The 25,135-nt window shown below is 37.3% G+C and overlaps 1 protein-coding gene across 1 annotated transcript in view; it reads left to right on the top strand.

Annotated features, from left to right (window-relative positions):
* The first annotated feature begins 292 nt into the window (after positions 1 to 292).
* The window catches only part of DPY19L3 (dpy-19 like C-mannosyltransferase 3), a 34,079-nt gene continuing 9,236 nt past the window's right edge, over positions 293 to 25,135 (top strand). Inside the window, exons 1-15 of the mRNA XM_005426249.2 lie at positions 293 to 431; positions 1,743 to 1,876; positions 8,236 to 8,326; positions 9,193 to 9,314; positions 9,517 to 9,662; positions 11,368 to 11,491; positions 11,946 to 12,080; positions 13,748 to 13,879; positions 14,856 to 14,957; positions 15,413 to 15,486; positions 15,727 to 15,885; positions 17,883 to 18,005; positions 18,356 to 18,467; positions 18,987 to 19,043; positions 23,235 to 23,317. Coding sequence (XP_005426306.1) covers positions 329 to 431; positions 1,743 to 1,876; positions 8,236 to 8,326; positions 9,193 to 9,314; positions 9,517 to 9,662; positions 11,368 to 11,491; positions 11,946 to 12,080; positions 13,748 to 13,879; positions 14,856 to 14,957; positions 15,413 to 15,486; positions 15,727 to 15,885; positions 17,883 to 18,005; positions 18,356 to 18,467; positions 18,987 to 19,043; positions 23,235 to 23,317 — 1,697 coding nt within the window. The 5' untranslated portion in view covers positions 293 to 328. The remainder of the gene's footprint in view (positions 432 to 1,742; positions 1,877 to 8,235; positions 8,327 to 9,192; positions 9,315 to 9,516; positions 9,663 to 11,367; positions 11,492 to 11,945; positions 12,081 to 13,747; positions 13,880 to 14,855; positions 14,958 to 15,412; positions 15,487 to 15,726; positions 15,886 to 17,882; positions 18,006 to 18,355; positions 18,468 to 18,986; positions 19,044 to 23,234; positions 23,318 to 25,135) is intronic.

Here is a 25,135-nt window from a genome sequence, read left to right as displayed (position 1 = left end):
AGGGCAGTCAAAATAACGAATCATTCTAAAAACCTGTTCTAGAGTATGTAAAATGGTGAACATTAATCTTTATAATTCTAAGGTAATGTTTTCTGTACTTTAATTTGCTGAGTGGTACAGATTTAAAGACAAACCTTGCATTTTGATAAGGCAGCCTTTATGTACAGTAGAGTTCTAGAAGTCAAAGTCTGTGATGTCAGTAAGATGTGGTTTTATTTTCACATATTTCATACAGTATCAAGTGACTGCTTGGGTAGGAAGATGCATTGCTTGTGTGTGTCCATTTAGGAGTCAGGCTGAAGAATAATGAATTAAAGTGACTGACACCATGACAACCATAAGACAGAGAAGGGTTGGAAAAGGCACAGAAGCAGCTGAAGATCAGCCTTCAGAGGAGACAAATGTGAAGCCTGATGGGAAAATTCTGCCTGGTGGGTAATGAAAAACAAAGTGACATTATGGCTTTTTTTTTTGTTTTGATCTGTCCTAAGCACAGCTCAGAGCTAGGCTTGTGCTAAATGCATTTCCATACTTGAATATCACCAAAATTAATTGGATGAGACAGAGGGTCTCATGCAGATTGCTGCATGTCAATCTTATCTCTGTTTTAAAATTTAAATTGTTTCAATTTATTATTGGTGACACACTATCAGCTTGTATGAAGCCATCCAAAGTTCTTCGAAGAATCCCAGTCCAAATCATTGGTAACATAAAAGGATTTGAAGACAGCTGATGAAATGTACTTAAAAATAGGCAGGTTGCATATAAAATCTGAATTTAACTGGTTAGGTGAATTTTTGTATGGAATTATAGCTTTAGAGCTGACAAAGTTCCTTGTTTTTGGGGGGGATTTTTAGATTAACTTATTTTAAGGGATATTTTGATCTAAATTCTAAATGTTTCTCTGCATTTGGGCAGATGAAAGGAAAGTTCTGTTGTTGTTTCTGCACAAACTCACTTAGGTTATGTACAAAAAGAATAAGAGCTCATAGCTCTCCTGCAGCCCTGCCCTCAGTTCCATGGAATTGCAGTTGGAACCCTTAAGCAGATGTCACACATAGTGTGAAAAAGCCATTTCAAAGATACAATTCCAGATCTCAAATCCATATTAAACCTTACATTAGCATTGAAAATACAGAAGCCCCAGGAATGTAAGTGCACGGTGAAGGCCTGGAGGGTCACACATCCCATCCCTGCCCTTGCTCCTGTGTCAGCAGGAGCCCATCTGCAATTCAGAGCATGACACCATCATCAAAGGCTGCTTTGGCTGCTCTTCAGTCTCTTTGTGGGTATTTACTGAGGCTTCTGAACCTTCACTGTTGTTTTTTTACAAAATCTGAGCAAACCCCCCCAAAAAGGCAGCTATTTTTAGACCTTTCTTGTGAATTTCTTGCTTTGTCATCAGTCATGCTGTATTGCTTGAATTTAAAAAGTTCTGGAAGATATTTCAATTCAGATTTACACATTAGTTATGGCATGGAGCTCAACTTGTACAGGATCATGGTGTCCTTAAATTTAAACTATACCAATTAAGACACAATTTATTTCACTTTGTATGTAAATAAAATACTCTGATTTTCCTATGTGGGAGAATAAAAACAAATATGTGTTAAAACCAGGTGTCCTGTAACCTGCAGAATGTAAACTGTGCTAGCATAGGCAATGGATAAATGGCTTTCCAAAATCCCCATAGGTTCAGTAATATGTTTCACACTTACAGACTGAAATATTTTTTTTCCAAGATCCTCCAGGTGGAAAGCTGTGGAGCATACTCTCAATAACTGTTGGTGGAATTGTTGCCATCTCTCTTGGACTTCTTACTTCTGTTTATGTAGCTACACTGCATGAAAATGACCTGTGGTTTTCCAATATCAAGGTAACAATCATTTTCCTAGTTTCATCCTAGTTTTGTGGAGCATTAATATGAGCATTATGAAATTTCATTTATTTGGGTATTTGTATTGCAACCCTCTCAAGACCAGAATATTTCATTTTTAAAAATTCCATTTAAAAAAAGCTGTGCTTCCCTTCCCACCATACTTCATCAGTTCTATAAATACCTGTCCCCAATTTTTTCTCTAAAAATACTGCTGGAGAGCTCCTGTTTGAGTTGTAGCTATGGTTCTTCCAAAAATTAATCTTTATCTACAATAGAATTTCAACATCTTGCTATATCTTTTTCTATAATCATCTTACTTTTTTCCAAAGCAATCTAAAATTAAAAACCAACAGTTAAAAGTATGCAAAATCCTGGCACACAGTTCCTGAATTGTATTTCCACTGTTGTAATATTTTGTAATACAGTTTAGGAACAGTCTCTTGCTACTCAAAACTAATTTTATATAATGTCATCCTAAATGTGCAACCCTCAAAACATTTTCTGCCATTCACTGATGTCAACACAACCATTCCCAAGACCCAGGACTGACTAGTTTTTTTGTAGAATCACTGCAGAGAAAATAATGCAGCTGTACCCACAGCTAAATTTAACCAGAGAAAAGAACAGGTGAGTCATTTCCCTTTCAAATGCCTAAAATCCATTCTCCTAGGTCTGTGTATTGTATTGTTCAAAAAGTACATTTATTTAACTGGAATACTTGCCTTGCAATATGTCTTTTCTATGCTACACTTTTTGTGGCACAGAAACATTTATATTCCCCTAATACAAATAATTTGCATTTCCTGCAACAGTTGCTGTTGTATTATACCTATAATACTGTGTTGTGCCCACCCTTATCTTCCCTTTATTATACAGAGAGGTTGTACTCAATATATTGAAGATACACCTTGGGTTTGCCTTTTCCTTCCAAAAGCAAGTAGTGAATAATTTCAAGGTGCTGAATATTTCCAAGTACAAGCAGGCATGGACTTGTGGCAATGTGTGAACATAATGGATGCATCTTTTTTATTCTGTCAGACTGACCCAGAGAAGCACAGAGTTGACTGAAATAAGCAGCTCTGTAGTTATAATTAAGTTTCCCCTCAATGTGTGAAACAGTTGTTTTGTTTGATAATTATTATTTTCATTTTAAGTACACTAGAATACCACTAGATATCAAAACTGAAAGAAACCCCTCTAGTTTTTGGAGCCTGGATTCTGTTGTCTTTGTAGCTGTTCTTTCATCCCATGGGGATAATGGATAGCTGGTAACACTGCAACAAGAGCAATTTCAGCCAATTTGATGGAAAGATTCTGAGAAACATTAAGTTCATCTGGCAGCAGGGTAAAGGAGAAAGAGCTGCAGACACTCCCTGGTTTCACAGTGTCCCTTCTTCAGAGGGATGTGGTCTCCACCAGAGCATGCATGTGGAGATTGCACAGTGCTGCTCACTTCAAACAAAATACTGCTTTAGGAGTGGTAGGGGGGAGAGGAGTGCATATGAAGAGTCTGAAATTTCCTGCAAAGCTGAGGCAGGAAGGCTCATCCCAATATCTGTAAAACAATCCACAGCTGTCTCTGTGCCTGTGTGTAGGAGTGTGGTCTCTCCAGGGATAGGTACATGTTTTCCAGCACTTCTCAACCAGCTAATCTTTTCATTACAACACATACTTTATACTAAGAAAGATAAGACCCTCAAAAATCACGTGGAAAAGAAGTGCAAAAGGTGCTTTCTTCTCTAACATTTTATAGTTTGGCCAAAGCATCTATTTTTGCAGGTATTAACTGAACTTTCCAAAAGTTTGAAAAGTGTAAGTTTTGTTTTAGTCCATACCCCTGCCCAGGTTCTCAGAAGGGGGAGCTGCAGTCTAATCCTTGCCCCACAATTATTGCCTGCCTTGATTAGTGAAATACAGAGGTGAGATCTCATTTCATTATGTTTTCATTAAACATAGCATAGAATAAATGGATGCATTACAAATGCACATCCAGTGTTTTATTAATCCCCATGCTTGTGAAATACAGTAGAGCAACATCACTGCTCTGCAACATAGAAAAGAAAAATTCTAAATCAGTTCTAGTTCCATGTATTTTAAACTACTAACTTCAGTCACCCTGAGCTGGCTGTAAATGGGGCAGATTTGAGGATTTATGTTGCTGAAATCTGATACAAAAATTGTATAACAATTATGATTCCCCTGAACTTTGTTCCTTTCATCCAATAAGCTACAATTAGTCAGATGATAAATTCATGCCCAAAAGGATCTGTGTAGCAACTTAATACAGAGATGTAATGGAAGACCTGTTCTGTCATCTTTTCTTTCATATGAAGGTAGTCTTGTCTTCTATTTGAAATCTGCAGTGTTTTCCTGACACTTCTGCACCAGGCAAATGTTTGTACCTGCACCTTTTAGGTGCAAAAGATGGAATTTTGGTTCTGAAGACCCCACTGATACATGAACACCTCAACTGCACGTTTAAAAAGTAGGCAGTTGTATTCAATCCTAAAAATGGGAAGTAAAAAGAGTTTATTATGCAAAGTCATGATTCCTAACTCCTAAATAATTGGAGTCAGGACTTGCACACACACTTGCAGTGATTGCCTTTCTGTAATTTCTGTTGCAATTCATCAAAAGCCAGTTCAGATTTGGGTGTCTTCCAGCAATGGTTCACCCAAGTAGAAAAACTGTCTGGTTGTTGTTCAACTGTTGTGCTGTATTTTGAATATTGCTTTCAACAGTGCATTGATTTCAGCTGCTGCTCTGTGTGTGAGCCTTGTTCTTGTTTGCTGGTAAATGTGCCTGCTATTATCCATTAGCCATGGTCACAGGAGAAAGATGTACCATTGTTTTCTTACCAGAAAAACTGAAAAAGCACATCTTGAAGAGTGATTTATGCAATGAAGGAATATGCAATGAAGGAAGTACACAGTTGTTCCTTTGATTTTTTTTATTTCAAGACTTCCTGAAAGAATGACCAAAAAAAAAATGAAACAGAAAAGATTCAGCGTATCATGATACCTAGTCAGGAGCTGTGTTTGTGTCCCCTTCCAGCAGGGATCACAGGTTACAATCACTTAAATTGATCAACTAATTTTTAAGAAAAAAATTTGAATCTCTTCTCATATACATTAAACCAACAAACATTTCTGTTTGTGATGGTGGAAGTCAAAACAGATTTCTTATCCAAAAATCCTTTCTCAGTTTTCTGTAAATGTTCTGGCATAACACATCTGAAATGGCTTGTCTATTTTCAGTGATTTTCAGTAGCAGTTTAGTGGCTGCCCCTCCAGTGTGGCATCTTTTGGGAACAGAATCTGCTATGCAAATAGAAAAATGAGGGGCCACCTCTCCTGTCAGCCATTGCTTGTTCAACTGCAAATTCTGAAGACACTTTGAACAGGAATAAGCCAAGGCCACGTAGCAAATTAATACTGTAAGAAAAACAGATAATCTTCAGAGCATTCATTTCTTCTTCATCCCTTCCGAGTTTAGATACTGATATTGATTTTTCCTTTAATAAAATTACTGCTTGCAGAAAGTCAGGAATCAAAATATAAGATTGTAAGTCTTTCAGGATAGGAGTGCCAGGATTTAGTCTGTGAAGTGCTCCTATTGTCCCTTTCTACATTTTGAATGCAAACCAAAGATCATTGCCCAGAGAATCTGTGGCTGCCCCTGGATCCCTGGAAATGTCCAAGGCCAGGTTGGACACTGGGGATGGAGCAGCCTGGGATGGTGCAGGGGGTGGCACTGGATGGGCTTTTAGGTCCCTTCCAGCCCCAAACAAAATGATTCCATGAAGAAAAGCAGGGAGACAGGTGATGAGAACTGCACAAAGTGAATGCTCAGGCATGAAGGGAACTCAGGCATGCAGGACTTTGGCAGTACTTCTGCACAGAAGTGCCTGTCGAGGTGCTAGGGGTGCTTTTACTCTGGATCAGATCTGATCTGGAGCACACCACTCGAAGAGATGGGCTGTATGTTGCCATCCAGGAGAGCTTTCAAAGGATTAAATACATTTGCTGAAGGCTTGTTCTCACCTGGGAACACTGACAGCAGCTGTGTGTTGAGAAAATGTTCAAATCTTCCTGGTCTTAAATTGAAAAACTAATAAATAGTTTCAGTTACACAGATTTTGTTCTAGCAATCTCAAAAAAAGAAAAGTAATCGGAGCTTTATTTATGCTCATTATTTATAGAAAAACTCAACTCAGACTTTGGCTGCTTGCTCAGCATTCTGAAGGACTTGCTTAAGGAGTTTGAGAAATCAGAAGCTCTAAAATTTTGCACTGCCCTTGAGAGAAAGTCCTTTGTATTTGGTTGTGAATGCTTAATATTATGAGGATGCAATTGCATAAATTGAAATAATAAGCAGCTCTCTGTGTGTCCCAGAGGAATGTGTTCTTTATTTTTCCCTTGGAACAGTGATAACTTCTTTGTTACCACCTCACAAAGTGAAGATACAGACAGATAAGCATGTGCTCTCACAGTGTTTACCCATAAGTCTGTATGTTTTTATAGACATGGAATGCTAGGAAAAGTATAAATTGCTGTAGAACTGGAAAAGTATTTTCAGTGAATAAAACAGATGTTATCTTAGCATGAAACAGATGTAAAACTCACTAGTGTTTGTCTCGTAAAGTATAGCATTTGGTTGAATACAGCTGGTGCCAGGATTACAAATTAATCATGTTTGAATGCATTTTTGCTAATTAGATCCCCCTCTGTGACTCCTCTCTCCCCCTTAATAAATTCCAAATGCTAGCATTCCCTTTTTTTTTTCCTTTATGAGCATTTAAGAGTCAGCCACTTTTTGGTATTGGAAAACTTTTTAGTAGTGATGAATTTGAAAGTAGAGCTTGTTTAAAATCCAGCACTCTGATTTTGCTAAGTGTGTGGCTTTTGGTATGATGATGATTTATATGTCACAGGGCAGCTGGAGAGTTTAATTGTGAACTTAGATTAAATCACTTGTGGTTTTATCCATTGACTTTTCTCAGACCAGAACTAATATTGGTTTGTCAACAAGTGACTTCAATAAAACACATGCTTTGAGATAAGAACCTGCACTGGGCAGCAGAGGAGAGAAGAACATGGGTTTTTGTCAAGCTTTATGTTAGCTCTGAAATAGAATTGATTCTGCTCCAGCATAAGAGTTGGGATTGTATGAGAAAGTTGAAAGTCTTGGGGTTCTGTACAAGGTTGCATTAACAAGATTGACATTCATTAAAGTCTCTGGAAAAGTAATATTTTGTTATTTCTGCAACATTCTTTTGTACAGAAAGATGAATTCATAAGGTTATTTTTATAAATCACACAAGTTTTTTAGTGACTTGCATATACCACATACAGGGATTTCACTGGATTTTCAAACCTCAGTATGAACTTACTGCTTAGGAGATGCATTTGCTGGGATGTTACTATACAAACTACTAAAAAGATCACTAATACTAGAACAATTCTACATAAGACAATTGTTAGTTTTCATCAGATTGGTTGTTCATGCCATCTTTTTTTTAATGTGGTTGCCCAAAGCTGTGGATTTGTTAAATTTCATTAGGTCTTCACAACTAATGAGGTAACAAAAGGAAATGCATTCCAAAGCAAAGAGCTTTCAGATCTTACTAGACCCCATCTGCTACAATATCAGCTAAGAAAAAGGCATAGTTTGAAATGTACCTGGTTTGAAGTGTACCTTATAATAATTTAAATAATTTGAACATTTTTAATTAGAAATAAGAAGTTCACCTGGCCCTAAAGCCAAGTAGTCCCTTTTCCTTTCAGCTGTAGGTTAAGAATGAGAGTGATGGCAGCTGGCTTCCTGCAAGAAGCAGTGTTGAACAAGTGGGCAGCAGCATCCCCTGCCAGCTGAAATATCCCTGACATCATGGTGCAGCCCCCTCATAGCACACTGAATTAATTGAGCCTTGAGCTGGCAAAGCCGTGGAACACAGTGGGATAACTACGCCTGGGAGAAAAGGTTAAATGCACAAAGCAGGGATATGCAGCTTTACAGCCCAGCTGTGGGCCACTGTGCCAATCTAAACTTGTCATATTACAAAAAAATAGTGAAATGCCCAAAGTATTTCCAAGCAGCTTATCAGAATCACAAAGAGTTTGTACATTTCCCCAGTTAAAAGAGTCATTTACACCCCAGCTGTTTGCCTCTCACCCTAGTTTGTCCATGTATGTTCACCTTTGGTTGAACTAAGTTGCTTAGGATGTGAAACCCAAGGACTGAAGCTTCTCTGGAGGTCAGTTGCTCTGGTGCTGCAGGAATTGGAGTTGAAGGCAGCTTTGGATGATGGTGAAAAGCAAATGGAAAGTGAATTTCCTGTTGAACTTCACTTGCAGGAGGTCGAAAGAGAAATTTCATTCAGAACCGAGTGTGGACTTTATTATTCCTACTACAAACAGATGATTCAGGCTGCTTCCATTCAGCAAGGTATTGTAAACTGTAAAGTAAGTTTTGCAGCTGTCTATTTGTAGGTTTGGTTGGGGTTTTTTTTCCAAATATAATTGAGAACAAGGCATACCATAACTATGAAGGATAGTGTAACAATTGTACTGGAGACAGATTTATTCTGTTCCTATGCCAGGGAGCCACTAAGTTATGGACATAATAAATTTCACAATGATGCGTTGATTTCTGTGCCACACCTTCACATGCTGATGAAGGCAATCACTTTGAGGGACAGCTTTCATATCTGTTCAGGTTTCAGCTTGCTGGTTTATTCAGTTTATACAGTTTATTACTTTCATTTTTATTCGTCTCTTGTTTAATTTGACGTATGAGCTATTTCTGGGAAGGGGCAATGTTTTTTGCTGTATTCCTGGACAGTAAATGACACAAGGAGCAGCTTCCAAGGAAATCATACACAGTGATGGGGCTTTCTCAGAGTGTCTCATGTTTTGTAGATATTTAGCTGTTGCTCCTTAGCAATTTTGCTTATACTACACATTTTTCAATAATAACTTCACCTGTGATTAAAGTAGTGCCAAGAACAGTTCTCAGGATCCAGAATGTACCACAGATTCTATGCTGGGGATGGAAGTATAAAAATAAATGTTTTATACACTACTAAATATATAGTACTTGAATTAGCACTCTGAGTCACATTTGAAGCAGGGAAGCTGAAGACCTCAGAAGGTCATGTTGATTCAGAGGTAATATGTTCTGAATCGTTGACTCAAAGTTTGCAGTTTCTGATGAGAGATCTTAAAATACCTTTGAAAAAGTTATTCACTGTTCAAATGAAGATGGAGGGGGAAAATGACAATCTCCTATTTCAATTTCTCTTTATCATTAAGGTTTACATGGTTTAGTATATGACAATAAAACTGAATCTGTGAGGACAATTAACATACTTGAAAGAATGAATGTTTACCAGGAGGTGTTTCTCAGCATTCTGTATAGGATTCTTCCAATTCAGGTAGGCATTTATTTCTGGCTTTAGATTGTAAGTGCATTATGAAGATTGCGCAGTGAATCCTAGCTCCCCTTTGTAGATATTTTCTAATTAGAAATATTCCTGATACCTTTTTAATTTGTAAAAGCAAAACCTAATTCATACTAAGTATAATCCCCCCGTGTGAGTGTTTTAATGTCAACACCAGTATTCTTGTGTTTTACAGCAATACCTAGAGCCTGTTTATTTTTATATCTACACTTTGTTTGGACTTCAGGCAGTTTATGTCATTGCTCTGTATGTAACAAGCTGGCTTCTTAGTGGAACATGGCTTTCAGGGTTGTTGGCAGCTTGCTGGTATATTACAAACAGGTAAGTGAGATGAAACATTTAATCTTTCTAAAATTTTACCTAGTTTCAAAGGTAAGGCATTAAAGCTTTAACTGCATGATTCATTGGACACAACATGAAAGTATAAGGCCTCTCTCCAATTAGCCAGGAAATGGAAAGAATATTTAAATAACAAAAAATAATTAGAAAATAATCAGAAATGAGCTGATGTATCAGACTGGGTTTTTAAAGGTTCTGGAAGTTTGAGTAGAAAATTTTGTCTTAAAGCGGTCTCTGAAAGTGGACTACATCTTTCAGATGTGTCTGGAGCTCCAGGTGATGTACCCTGTCTTCTCCAGCCTAGGGCCTCTCAGGTGTTAAAGACACCTGCATGAAAACCCTTCAGGTGTCTCCTCACTGCCCCACACCTGCCTCAGGGGTTCCTTCCACAGCCTCAGCTCATCTGAAGTTCAGCTTCTTTCTCCCCTTATTCCTGTAGCCACCTCCTGCACTAAGCCTCAGAGAAAAAACGTGGTAATTGGGCTGTTCTAGTGCTTTATCACTTGAAGAGTTACCAGTTTGGAGATAAAAACCTAGAACTGGCTTTATGCCAGAATTCAGCTGCTGGCATGAAGCTAAGACTGGTGACATTAGCTGTTACCTGTAAATTACTCAAGAAATTAAAAGTACAGTCTTGGTTCTACCAGAAATGTTTGATATGTTAATGAGCAGCTCTAAAGGAATTTATCTGCAAGCACATTCACTACAGAATAATTACAGGTGTATGGAGGCAGGGTGTTTCTTTCTCCAAATATAAAAGGAATTAAAAGCCACATGCAATGTACAGTATTTCACACATTTCTTTCGTGAGGTCATCTCTTCCATTTACAGAATATCTGGAGCAAATTTGTCCATCTTTCTAATAACTGGTGAACAATGAGAGCTTGTTTACTTTATGCAATATAATAAGTGCATAGAATGGATTTGGATAAAGACTTTCTGTCCAGATTAATTACATTTGAGGCTACTGAGTAATTCCATTTAGACACGTTCTTCCTCCAGCTAAGCATGTTTCAGATTTGTTGCTTACTTGCTGCTTTAGCAAATATTTTCTCTACTCTGGGAGAAAGAGAATGATTGTTTTAGCAAATATTTTCTCTACACTGGGAGAAAGAGAATTATTCTTTGTTTTTAACTTTTAAATCCAGTTTTGCAAATGACCATTCCTTGGGGAATTCTTCCATCACATACTTATGTTCAAAAGCTTCAAAAAATGATGACCCAAAGCAAATGAGCAATTAAACTGTCTTCATGCTCAAGTCATTGGGATCACAGTGAAAATTATATTCTGTTTATATTCTTATATGTGCATTTGCAAACATGAAGTAACCTGCCCTGTGGTGTGGAAATCCACAAGCTGGATTTTGTGAGTGCTTTTAGTTTGGGGTATATTTGTCATTTCTAAATTACCCAAGCTGGGCTTCATAAGTAAGATGTAATCCAGAGTATATTTTTTTTAGTTAGTGAAGCTGAAGTACATCATTTGAGATGCAGAAACAGTGGATAACTTGCAGAGCCTTCATAGTGATTTATTTTCAGAGCCAGGTGTGTTGAAGGAACTGGAGTGTAAAGCCTCCATTTTTATAAATAAGGAGTTAAAATAGCACAAAGATGCCTGTCATTGCAAGCTGTCTGTCACCAAGTGTTTGTTTGATTTTAAATTTGTGAAACTCTCTGTTTTGTACAGAGTAGATACTACAAGGGTAGAATTCACCATTCCTTTAAGGGAGAACTGGGCACTGCCATTCTTTGCTGTTCAGATAGCAGCCATCACATACCTCCTCAGAGCTCATTTACAGCCTGCTCAAGAAGTGAGTATTTCTGACAAGTATGACACAGTAAACTCAGTAACAGAGAACTGTCCTCATCTGCAAGAATTAAAGCAAAGTGGTGATACAGTTTCTTTGACCAGCAGTTCTTAAGTTACCGCTCCTCATTTTGATCAAGTAACTGCTCTTTATACCTCAGTAAAACAGGTATTGCATCTTAATCTGGGGGTTGAAACTATCCAAGATCTCCCTGTTTTCTTGCAGATGATATTACAGTGATAAAACACAGGCATAAGTCAAGAATTTGTAACTCTAATAAAATGTTTGTTATCCTCTAAGCTGTTATTGCAGTTAGAAAATTCACTGCTTTAAAAGTGGTTTAAAATAAAACCAGATTAAGGTGGGCTTTGGTTTGGTTTGTTTGGGTTTTTTTTGCTTGATTTTTTGTGTTTTAACCAAGAAAACTATAAAATAAAACTTTGTTCCCTCCTTGCAGAGGCTCACACTCATGGCTGTATTCATAGCAACGTTTCTCTTTAGCCTGACTTGGCAATTTAACCAGTTTATGATGCTGATACAAGCATTGGCATTGTTCATACTGGACTGCTTGGACATGCTTCCCACAGCAAAGGTAACTTTCTCTTTGGAAAGAACCTACTTTTGTTTCTTTGCCTTCACAAAGCCAATAGTCTTGAAGGTGTTTTCCTAACCAGTGGCCTGGATGCCCAGACAAATACAGATTGTGCTGTGAGCCTTGTGCTTTGAAGTAATCACAGTGTGTAAACCCTGGAAGTCTAAAAGTGAATGATGGAAACAACACCATTTCTGGTTTTTGTTCACTTGAACCAGTTCATGTCTATTTAATTTTTGTCTGCTTTTGTTTAGACACTATTTGACACTTCCAAACACCATCCTGACAGTTGATCTGATACCACAGCTTTAGCATGGCCTCTGGAAGTTGCCAGAAGAAAAAAGTACCACAGGGAATCTTTGTGCAAGCTGAATTCAAAGCAGTGTATGAATTTTGCCTCAAGCATTGTGCATCCTCGTTTGGGGCTAAGCTCTGTGCACCAGAGGAGGATGCAGAACACCAGGTTGCTGGAGAGAAGCACTTGTCTTCCTGCATTGACATTCACCACAAAATAACAGCATTGCCCCTGCTGTGTTGCTGAGGTGGATAAGCCAGAAAATAAAACAAGTCTTACTAAGAAGGTCAGGGATCATTGACAGTCAATCTTACAAAACAGAAATGTACTGTAGAAGATGAAAACACTGTCTTTGACGTTAACATAGCTGTGAAATTCTACCAAGATCATTTTAGGCATGGTGAAAGCTTGCACTGGTTGAAAAAGATTCTAACTTTAGGAAAGGTTACAGGAGGATGAAGAGTAATTCATGTAAATTCATTTTAAATGTGAAGCAGACTTGAACTTTACTGATTGTATTAATTTAACTGAAAATGAGTATGGGGCCTGCATATCAAAATAAATGTGGCTTAAGTTTCTTAACTCTTTATTATATCAGCAGCTGCAAGCTAAAGCCAACATTTAATGTGACTGGTCAGCTGCCTTAAAAGTCAGCAAATTACCGGCTTCATCCTGAGTTATTCCAAAACAGACTCACCACACCACTGTGTCTGTACTCATTTTCAAAAAAGCACTACTTAGAACTCTTGCAGTTTGTTGGGCTCTCTGATACTGATTTACACCACTGCTGTAACACAAGGCTGAACTTGGGATCTTTATGCGAGGTAAAATGTGTATTTTGGTAATACTGTCAGAAAATCAGCTGAGGTTTAGTGCTTACATTGAGCTGAACACTGATAATAGTTTAGCATAACCCAAAAGGGATTATACTGAACTATTACTGAAAAGTTTGAGAAGGTATGTGATGTTTGTTTGCTGAACTGCACTGAACCATAACTCTTCAGTCATAAAGACATCACAGAGGCTACAGAAACACTTCTTGGACTAAAGAAAATAAAACCATCTTCCAAATATTAAGTAATTAATATTTTCCTCAGACTGCAGTTATAATCATCTATAATCAGCAGTTAATCTGCTTGATTATAGGATCAGGCTTCCTTAAGTATTAAATGGGCATAAAATATTAACCTAAGTAGTTCAGGACATAAATATAAAAAGGAGACAGTAATGGCTTTAGATGTAATGATTCACTGCAAGATGATATGTTATTTTCAAAAATAATTGATGTTGAAATAAATTATAAAGCACATTAAGAGAAAAGCACCTATGACTGTAAAGTTTTGTAGGCATAAAAATCTCATTGTTGTTACAGGTTACATGGCTGTACATCATTCAGATTTCTGGGTTACTGCTGGTCTGTGTCCTACAGTTCTTCAATTCTATGATTCTTGGATCATTACTTATAAGTTTTAATGTTTCTGTCTTAATAGCAAGAACAATCCAGGTAGGTACCAAAATATTTCTGTAGTACTAAATAAAGAGTATTTTTAGATATGTGTGTGAATGAGTAATTTAGATGCATTATAATTTTCATTTTGTAATATTAATTAGAGAAATTACTATAGCATACAGCAACCCAAACATTGCCTGATCAAATAATGAATTCCATTACACTAACTGCAGCTTTACCAAGCATATCAGACATCATAATTCCATGATTGCTATTAACATTAATGATTGTGCAAGCTGCAGTTTGGATCCTGAAAAAAAAATTGCATAAATGGACTTTACACCTGTTTCAACAGGACTTGGCTTGAATTTATGGATCTGCCTCCAACAAAATAATTTGTAACAACTGGGACAGCTCTCATGTCAAGTTCAGCTTCCTGAAATCCATTGTTTCTTTCAAAGATTAGGGTTTTTTTACTGTAGTTACAGTTTTTTTTTTCTGATTCTGGCATTGGTGACAGCCTCTCACCCCATTAAGGCATTTACAGAGCCATTCCTATTGTCTGCACCTATTCCCAGTTACCTGTGAGCAACTTATCTGGATCTGGAGCTTGTAACTGGAAAATTGCTCAAAATCCTATCAAGTGACACAGCCAGAAGATCCCTTTGCCATGTTTAGTGGAAGGTGTAATGAGTAGGTATTTCAAACGGCACACAAGACTGTGGAAATTAGGAAATAAGTTCTGTAAGTACAGTAGGGCTGCTGCCAAAGAAGGGCTGTTTGGCTGCTTCCAAAACTGTGCCAGATCAAAGCTTTTATGACATTGTCCCTTCAGTTTTGTTCAAGAAGTAATATCTTCATTCTGGGTACTTGGTTCTGTGTCTGTTTTTGCTTAAATGACCCTAATGCAAAGTTGGTGCTGCTCAGGACTAGCAGATGAGCTGTTGCAAATAGCCTGTGATGCTTTTGTTCCAAATACATTAAAATAAAAAAAGGACTGAAATACTAATATTTTTTGTCTTCTTTGTAGAAAAACCTAAAAAAGGGTGGCTTGCTTAATAGGCTTGGGAAACTTATTGTCCATGTTCTACTAGTCTTGTGCTTGACTCTCCTAATAAATAAATTAATTAAGGTAGGCAAATAATTTTTAATATCAAAAATTACACATTGTATTATGTTAAAAGCTATTTGTTAACCATCTACAGGAGTATCATAAAATAAAAACTGCTGTGAGATTTCTCTGCATCTCAGAAACTGCATTTTAGAAATTAAAGATAGTTTTGCTCATCTTTGGTATATGGATTTGAAAACTTCATAAATTAACACCAAATAATTGGTGTTAACTTGGAGCTCACCTGTAATTTTATGTCAGTTGTAGATCTATACTGTTGAGCATTTGCAAAGTATTTTACTAAATTTTCTTTTCAATGAATGCAGTTAAAACTGAATGCTTCTTTGATTACAAAGCACCCATCTTTGTAAGCTTGTGTTGCTTTACAGATTCATTTAAATGAATAAAACTGCTGTTTACTGTGTGACATTTTTGAGATTTAAAATACAATTTCCTTTCTCTTCCCCCCTTTGCAGAAAATTCTTAATCTTGAATCAGATGAGCATATATTCAAATTCCTGAAAGCAAAATTTGGATTTGGAGCAACAAGGTACGATTTAGCTGCAGTTTTGTTTTATTGTCTGACTTCTTTAACTGAAGCCTTCAGGTTGTTCCTGTTTCAAATGTGTGCAGTAAATCACAGTTTTACCTCATATTTATATTATACTTGCCCTAAGAATAATCTGCACAACTGTGACTTTATAATTTCTTCAGAAGAAAGGAAACTTTGATCCTTTTTGACATCAAGTTATGAAATACATGATGGACAAAGGTGTTTATTTTTTTTTAGAGATTTTGATGCTAACCTGTATCTTTGTGAAGAAGCCTTTGGTTTATTACCTTTAAATACTTTCTCAAGACTCTCCAGTACATTACTTTTTTACGTCTATGGATTTGTTCTCTTCCTTCTGACAGTAGCAGCTGTAATTGTTGCCTTTCGGAACCTCAGGTAAATTCAGTTTTAAGAAAACTCACATTTTTATCAATTTTATTTTCTTCATCTGGCTGAGGAACTGGCAGGTGAACACAGCAGCAAATACAGGATTGCCTTGCACAGCTACTGAGGAGTGGGGTGTAGGAGAGAGAAATCAGGCAGAATAAGTAACTTCCTTCTGAATCTAAAAATGTAACCAGACATCCTTCGTAAATCACAGTTTTACCTCATATTTATATTATACTTGCCCTAAGAATAATCTGCACAACTGTGACTTTATAATTTCTTCAGAAGAAAGGAAACTTTGATCCTTTTTGACATCAAGTTATGAAATACATGATGGACAAAGGTGTTTATTTTTTTTTAGAGATTTTGATGCTAACCTGTATCTTTGTGAAGAAGCCTTTGGTTTATTACCTTTAAATACTTTCTCAAGACTCTCCAGTACATTACTTTTTTACGTCTATGGATTTGTTCTCTTCCTTCTGACAGTAGCAGCTGTAATTGTTGCCTTTCGGAACCTCAGGTAAATACAGTTTTAAGAAAACTCACATTTTTATCAATTTTATTTTCTTCATCTGGCTGAGGAACTGGCAGGTGAACACAGCAGCAAATACAGGATTGCCTTGCACAGCTACTGAGGAGTGGGGTGTAGGAGAGAGAAATCAGGCAGAATAAGTAACTTCCTGCTGAATCTAAAAATGTAACCAAAGCGACATCCTTCCCTAGATTCACTCACGCTTTTGCTGATGAAGTTTTGCAGTGTGTATAATGTTGGTTGGGTTTTTTGGGATGAGGAGAAGCAGGGGAAGGATGTTTTTAACTAAAACACTGTTAGTTTCTTTAGTTCATCCCGTTTTCCCTGTGCAAAGCACTCCAAATCACAGATTTCCCAGGTGTTACCCTCAAACTGCCCAGAAATGAGCTGGAATAGTCTGTGCTGAGCTTTGTGGTCTGTGTGAAGGAGCAGGAGCTGTAACTGCATCGCTGCTGGCAGTTCCCAGAGCTAATCTGTGGGATTCTGAGCTATCTACAGAACACAGAAGAAAATCAGACAGAAATGTTATTCCAAATAAAAAGGTTCATTATAGAGCTCTCAGTTTTACTTGTACAACCTGGGCAAAAGGTAGAAGGGATCATATAAAACTTGATTGAGCAAAAATTCAAGAGTGTCACCTGACTAGTGTCACTATCACAGATTTTAGGGAAGACTGGATAAATAGGAGAGAGAGAGCAAGAGAAAGGGAGAGTATCCAAGACATTCAGACACTATGTTATGACAATTACATATTATAATAGTAATTGTCAAATGTCAGTTACTTGTAAATAATTTTGGTATTATTCAACCAGCCTCCTTAAAAACTTACTGGATCAGTAAATTTTAAAAAATAAAGATTCTGCAGCTCTTATTTTCTGCCACCCTAGATGTAATCCCAAACATGTCCCTAATTTTTAATGCATTTATCTCACTTATCCCCTGCTCTGAAGAAAATAGGAAAACCCCACAAACTGAAGCAGCTTCTTTTTTTTTTTTTTGAAGGGCCCTCCACAAGGCTAGACACCTCAAGCACTCAAGCAATAACCACTCCCTTCAGGGCTCATTTTCCCTAACTCTCCTTCCAGTCTGTGGCTTTGGTAACATCCAGACAGACCAGCACAACCCCACAAATCACAGTTAAATTCTTCACTTATCAAACGCCCTCTGAACATGGGAGTAGCTGCTTCCAACAAGAAACCAAGTTTGCCTTGCTGTAAAGAATTTTATCTCGTTCTAACCCAGCTCATTTAAACCCATTGCATTTCCAGAAATCTGCAAATGAAAAGAAATACCTGATGCTGCATCAAGTTGGTGGCATCAGGCTAAATTAGATCATAGATACAATAGAAGGTTGTGGGCTCTTAGCAGTGGTTGTTGTTGGTGGTCCCAGAAAGATTCTGTTCCTTTTAAAATGCAGATAATTATATGAAATATGTTACAGAACTTAATATAACACCTTTTTTCCTTCAATTAGTAGTTCAAATCAAGTCCATTTGAAGGACAAAATGGAAGAATACACAGTGACACTGAAGCCTGATGCTGCCTACAGCTTAGTTCACACAGTTCTTTTTGGATGTCTGGCATTAAGCACAATGAGGTATATTTTCTTGATTCTAAGGGCTTGTTCAGATGAATGAGTATATTTTTATAAGAGTGAAAAGTATATTGACCACAAACTGATAGGATCATGAGCATTCTTTCTCTCCCTAGTGTGTTTCTACTTGTAGACTGAGGCATTTCCCAAAATTCTGCCAGAAAGAATGGAAGTTTGGGAACAGAGATGTTCTCAAGAGTGCATAGCAAAGTGCAGTGTCAGCCCTGTACTCAGTTATTTCAGAGGCATGAAAGTCCAAGAAAACTCTGTTCAGAATTTCTCTAGACATTAACTGCTCTCACAAGCAGCTTTGCAGAGCTCCCAGTGATCATGAAAAGCTTGTGTTCTTCCAGGATGAAGTACCTCTGGACATCCCACATGTGTGTGTTTGCATCCTTTGGCCTGTGCAGTACAGAGGTTTGGAAACTCATCCTCAAGTGTCTCCATCTCTACACATCCCAGAGGGTGAGCACTGTACTCAGCCTTTCATCCACTGGGCTTTGGGCTGCATCTGAGCCAAGTCAAGGCTCAGGGCTGAATATTGATTGTAGTTCTCTCAGACCAGGTATCTCTGCTGGATGTTCATTTAGTAAGTAAAATGGATTTTCTGGTGGTTTCTATATTAAACAATTCCATTGGAATACACTAGATGGCAATATAGATGTGGCTATGAAAAACAGCCATAATTTACCTAAAAAAGTCTCCACATTAAGAAATCATCAGCAGTGTGAGAAGACCTTTGCAGTCAATTATATTGAGTGACAGTGTTTTCCACCTTGTAGAATATAGATTTAAAGATAAAAATCCATCTTTTGTGATGGGTCTGTAATTAGAGTTTTACTTGAAAATAAAATCAGAATATGGGCTTAAAATTCAATCTCTTAAATTCCACTACATGTTAAATATTTCAGATATCAATACATTAAAAATTAAGTCTATTAAATGTATCATCAAAATAACCAATTTTTTTTCAATTTCTCATAGACACAGGTGATTAAGTATTCTATACCATTAATTACATTACTGTACATTTCATTTAAGGTAAGAATTTTTTTTCTCAATGTTTTGGCATATTTTAATTGCATGACATTTTTCCTTTCTCCTAGAAGGGTTGTCTTATTAGTAACTACATACAAGAATTGTAACAGAATTTTAAAAATTAAGATAGCTGTGCCTATGGAATTGTCTGTGAAGGATCAGTTGGGCTAATTTGATCCAAAGTAGTTGTTCATAGATACAAATGTTTATCTGATTGTACGTGTAAGTAGCAGGTGTTATTTAAAGGCATAATTTTATGGAGAGTTGTCTCTCTTGGTTTTAACTAAGTTGTGGATAAAATGCAGATTGTCACATTGTGTCATGATTTATTGTAGGAGCAGAAGTAATAGTAATCTCTACTGCTGTGCCTCATATGTTTTAAAGTACAGAATTATTAAATGGTCAAGTACCTGGTTTGTCTTTTGTCTGTTCCAGAAACAGAATATTATTTTTGCAAACACTTAAATGTAAATGCATAAAACATACCTAAATCAATAACATGTGCAAGATTATCAGTCTGTCATAGCAGTGAGATTTAGAACACTGATTTAATGGGCAAACCATTCTTTTAATCTGTAGTCACAAAGACAAAAAATTCTGAGTCTGCTTTGATGGAGAAGTTGTTTCTGCAATAACTAGTCTGAGATGAAAATGCATCTGTTAAATAATTCCCTTCAGAAAAAGGCAAGATTAATTTCATTGTTACACTTCAAAAGGCAGTAGTGAAGCAGTTAAGAAAGCTGCTAATGGAGTTCACTCCAGTATTGTGTTCCCCCTCTAAAACTGAAACAAAAAAGTAAAAAAATAGTTTTCCACTTAAATTGTCTTATTGTTCTGTTACAGGACTCTTTTTTTCCACTCATGTGATGGTTAGGAAGTCATTTGCTATTTTCATCATCTCTGAATATGACAGAAAAAATGTCATTTCTTCTGACATGGGGGATACCAGGAGCATGACATTCTGATAGTCTAATGTGACAGATCACTAGGAATAATTTTCCTCCCACTCTTCATGAGCAGATGTAAAGTTCCTAAATTCTGTCAGATTCAATTCTGAAGTCAACAGAAACCACTGATTTCATGGGCTTTAGAGCAGTCATTAGTTGTGCTCAGTCTGCCTGAAAAGCATCATTTTCATGTTTCTTCTAAATAGAGGAAATAATTTTTATGGACATTACAAATACTGTTTTTCAAATTTCACAGTAGGAATGAGAAATTTGTCACTTCTCAGTTGTTTTTTGTCCTGAGTCAGTTCTTGCAGTTGAACTACCAGAGAGTGGATTTCTCTGTAAAGCTGAAAGAGTTGATGAGAAGCCTGAGGGAATCACAGAATATTGTGAGCCGGAAGGGACTCACAAGGCTCCTGTCGCAGGTGCCCTGGCAGTGGTCAGACAAGAATTCTTACAGAGACATCCAGAAAGGACCCATTGCTTCTGTGAGAATGTGGTTTTATATTCTCTCTCTAACACCTTACAAACAGACAGTGGAAGGAGATTTTTGGAACAGAGACTTACTTAGCTTTTTATTTTCCAGACAATGATTTCTCTGTTCAGTCAGTGACTGCTCGGATTGCAGGGGCAGTTTCTCTGTACGCCACAAAGTTAACTGGCCATCAAGGCTGGTTCTCTTTAATTTGTAGGGAGGCAGTTTGGTGTCTCATTATCTATTACATTTGTCAGAAGAACTCTTCAGTGCAGCTCCTCAAAATAGGACTTTTATGGGATTATTAACCTAATCCTGAATAAGCCAATGAAAGCCTCTTTTGAGGCATGGGTTACTACAGCCCCAAATACATCACTTGAACAATAATTTATTGAGATGCAGATGCAGCTACAATGCTGGATTTCTTTCAGATTTCAGGCACAGGATGTTTTGAGACCTGTAAGACATCTGTATTCCTGTTTACATGTGATTTTCATTATTACAGTGCAAACATCTCTCAGATAAAGTGAAAATGCTGAAGTATTTCCATGCCTGCTTTAGCTGATAACACAACACATACATAAAGCAGTACCAAGTAGTATTTATGTTTCACTTCTTACACTTTTTAGGTAGGTTTCAGCTTTATCTGTGTTCATTGTATTTTAATTTCACAATAATGCTCATCAGTTTGTGTTTGCATGTCAGTAATTTTGAATAAATTGTTGGTATTTAAGGTGAGTTCCTGAGCTTGAGCATTCTAATTCCAAGGATTGCCAAATAATCTTGATTTCTCTCTAAGAGTAAACACTCTATTCCTATTACTTCTGCAGCTGAATTTCTATCTTCATCATGGCCAAGTCCTTTTGCTCCAAACATGGACATTTATTACAGCACATACTGCAACAAATACCCACGACCTGAGCAGTCTTTGGCTGTAGTGAACAGCTTCAGTTCAGGGCTAATTTAAGCCACTTGACAACTGGTTTCTTTTCCTGAAGGCTTTGACCCCAGAGACAAGCACTGTTACAAGTTGAAAACCTCTTTCACATTTCCCTCTCTCTTCTGAGCAGTTTGTTACATCCCTTATGTGCTCCATCTGTTCTTTTTATCCTCTCCTGGTGTCACCAGACTTTTTCTCAATCTGACATATACTTGATTTACAAGACAAAGTTCTGTCACTGTTATTGGTCCATATTTTCACATGCTTTACTTTTCATTTGTCATTATCTTGTATTTAGAACTCCTGAAGTACCTTTGTTTTCTCTTGGTTCTACTAATCAAATGTAGTGCTACCTGGAAATTTTTCAATTCAGTAATAGCAAGCCCCATGACCAAAATTTTCCTCCAGTGGAAACTGCTTGTACTCACTCAAAACTTGCAGTACTGTGAGTTAAAAAACCTTTACAGAGTGAATGCCAGCAGTGAGCAGGGGGAGCTATGGCACTGGTTCCTCAGGAGGTTACAGGGCAGGGTGCACTGACTGAAAAGCAAAGCAGAGCCCATTCCTTCTGTCTCCCCTGAAGGACTCCAGGCTCTCAGAATGTGTAGCTATGCAGGGCACTTTAGTAATGAAGAGAGGCAGTTTTGATTCATGATGAGACTCCACAATCTCCTTTCACAACAGCTGAATTTACTAATCTCTGGGAGAGCTTCTGAAGAGCAGAAATACATCTCTTGTACTGCTGTACTTCCCAAAGCTTCCCCACAGTTGTGATGCTGCCATGGCTCCACCTGGGAGGTGCCAGGAGTACTTGAACAAGTGTTTAAGTAAGCAGGTACACTAGTGAGAATCTTAATTGCCCCAGTTATGCCTCCTGCTCCCAGGCCTGCCATGTAATTACAGTTTTAGTGAAGGAATGCCTGTGTTTGCTGAGGGGCTCAGCAGCACCACATTCAAATTGCTTCTGAACTCTTGGATGAGCATTAAAATGGGATGATTAATGGCTTTTTAGATAATCAGGTGGGTTTTCTTAGACTTTCTCCTGTAGCATTTCAATTTTCAAACCAGCAATCCTTATCTGAAGAAAGCAGGTTTGGAATAGGTGTTACCATAGGATCCTCTGTAGTAAAGACTGATGCACAGCAATCTGTCATTAGCATTGTCATTATCTTCTTTAATTGTTCCCTTTTGCCCTGAAATATTCACTGGCTTAAACGATAAACCCTTAAATAAATCATTGTTCCCTTAGCTTTTTGGACAGGAGGGTTAAGCTTTTCAGAATCAGTTTCCATCCTTTTTTCTCGCCTCTGGATTTGATTTATGTATTTTTTGTCTATAGTAAATTTTTAAATGCTTTCCCCTGATGGCCTATTTGTTGTTGTCATTCAGTCACAGTTTTATTTTTGCCTTCAGTAGTTCTCTTGTAATTCAAAGTTCTGAAATACCATTAATAGCATCTGCAGCACATCTAATAGTCTTTACTTCTGATACAGATTTCCTACCATTTTAAATTTCGTTTATATTTCCTTTCCAAACTTAATGTTAATTCCTGGGACCTTTCCTTGACTTGTCATCATTGACAATGGGCAGTTCTGGTCCTGTTGGTCATCTGGCAGGAGCTGCAGGTCTCCAACTCTGAAACTGTGTGTTCATCCTGCAATGACAGCCACCTCTCCTTCCTAGGAAGGGTAGACAGATATTCTTCTGTCTTGGAATTTGCCTAGGAGCTGGATAAGATGATTTGCCAGCTAAGAGATAGTAATACATTTCAGCATCCAAAACTTGTTTGGTTCATTCTGTCTTCAGGTTGTTCTATTTTGTTTCCATTTTAGTTCTGGCCAGGAATAATGGATGAACTGTCAGAGCTGAGAGAATTCTATGACCCAGACACTGTGGAGCTGATGAACTGGATTAAGTAAGAGGATTTTTTCTCTATTTCAGTTAAATGCTATTTGTGTAGATCTAATGTTCTTAGTTATAGTGTTCTCCTGATTTGTCCCAGCTCAGCAGTGAACTCTGGTGACCCGTGAGGATAGTTAGGGTGAGTGGGTTATCAGGAGGTTGGCTGTGAGCAGCTGTGGAGAGCAGCTCCATGCTCAGGCTCAGTATCACTGCTGTGTTCCATGTGCAGCAGGGAGCCAGCTGATCCCTTTGCTCCCACAAGGACATAGTTTTCCCAGCCAAAAGAGGTAAATTTGGAGGTGTCAAGCTTCTCTCATCATATTATAGCTACTTTACATGAATAGACCTCTGCAGTGAAATTATTTTATTCCCCAGCCCCCCAATCTATTGTCCTTCTCAGTTCTGTAAATGTTAAAAAGCTTGGATGTAGTGCTGGAAAATTCGTGCTCTGCAGTCTGTTTGTTGGGACTTGAAAACAATCTAAGTTGTTTCTGCTTGTTAGAATTAATCCCAACATGTGTTCCAAACTGCAAGCAAAATATTTTTAATTGAACTTGAACTTATTACAGCTAAGCATAGTAGCAGTCTTTCAGGAGTGTGAGTTAATCATTCCAGCCCCGCCTCATCACTTCTGCATTCTCACAGAGCATAGGAAGGTATTTCTTAGGTGGAAACAGTTTGGAATACTTCATGTAGGAGATGCTGAGAAAAAAGGCCAGGTAGGATGTTCTCTGGAGGGCTGTGAACTGAAGGGATATGTTCTCTATTAACATAGAGCAGCCACTAAAAACTTTCAGGTTAAGTTTCTGAACAGGGAGATCCTTGGGACTTGTATTTATTTGCAACTCCAGCAATTATTTAGAAAAAAAGAAAATTGGTTTCATGTTTTAGAGGAAAACATTCTGAAAGTAAATCTGAATATACAACATTAAATATTGAACTGTTTGAAGTATTTCCTTGGAGTATTTCCTTCATATGCAATGAACTTCAGTGAAACCAGTCACCCAGCCTCTTCTCCCCATAGCAACATATTTACCCTCCATAATGTTGTATTTCTTTAATCCATAAAATAGAAGGAGTAATTTAGAAGTAAAATATATTACAAGCCTTCACTGACTTATTTTGAAAGCAGGCCATGATTTTTTCCATCATTTAGAATCTTTGCAGCCTTATTGACATGTTTTTGTGACTAATGTTTACCAGCCAGTTCCATTTAGCACTACTGTTTTATTAAAAGATGGTAAATGTCTGATAGTTCAGGTCTCCTGTGTGCAATATATAGAGTTATATATAGATTTATACATAAAATATGCATGTGGAGTTATTCCCAGCCATGAACTGGATTTGACTGGCTCCAATGAGAATAATTTTTCATGTGTTCTTAATGCTGAGAATGCTAAACTGGTCCTTGTCATCTTTTCGTTCCAAGTCATGACAGACAATTACAGAGGGGCATTTTTTTACTTAGAATTTATTGTACTTAGAAATATTATTCCTGTGAAGAAGAGTTAATTATCTATGCTTTAAATACCAGTCAACAAAATTTATGGTAAGTTTCTCAAAGTGGGACAGATTTTGTTAAGTTTGATGTGTAAGAGAACACTTTTACTTTACTAACACTTGATGGTTGTTCTGTAGTTAATGACCTGTCAAGGCTGGTGTCAGGAACTAATCATTCATTATTAAAACTCAGTATGAAAAGCTCTAATTTGTCATGTATAGCAGTGAATTAGGAATAACTCATCTGTCTTGCAATCTCTCCACAACAAGAAAACCCTTCTGTCCGCTTAGCTCTAAATGCATATTAACTTGTCCAAATACACAATCTGAA

Source organism: Geospiza fortis, unplaced genomic scaffold (genome assembly GCF_000277835.1).
Source record: "Geospiza fortis unplaced genomic scaffold, GeoFor_1.0 scaffold79, whole genome shotgun sequence".
Lineage (NCBI taxonomy): Eukaryota > Metazoa > Chordata > Aves > Passeriformes > Thraupidae > Geospiza > Geospiza fortis.
Note: the sequence above shows the minus strand (reverse complement) of the source record. Positions and strands in the feature narration are given on the sequence as shown.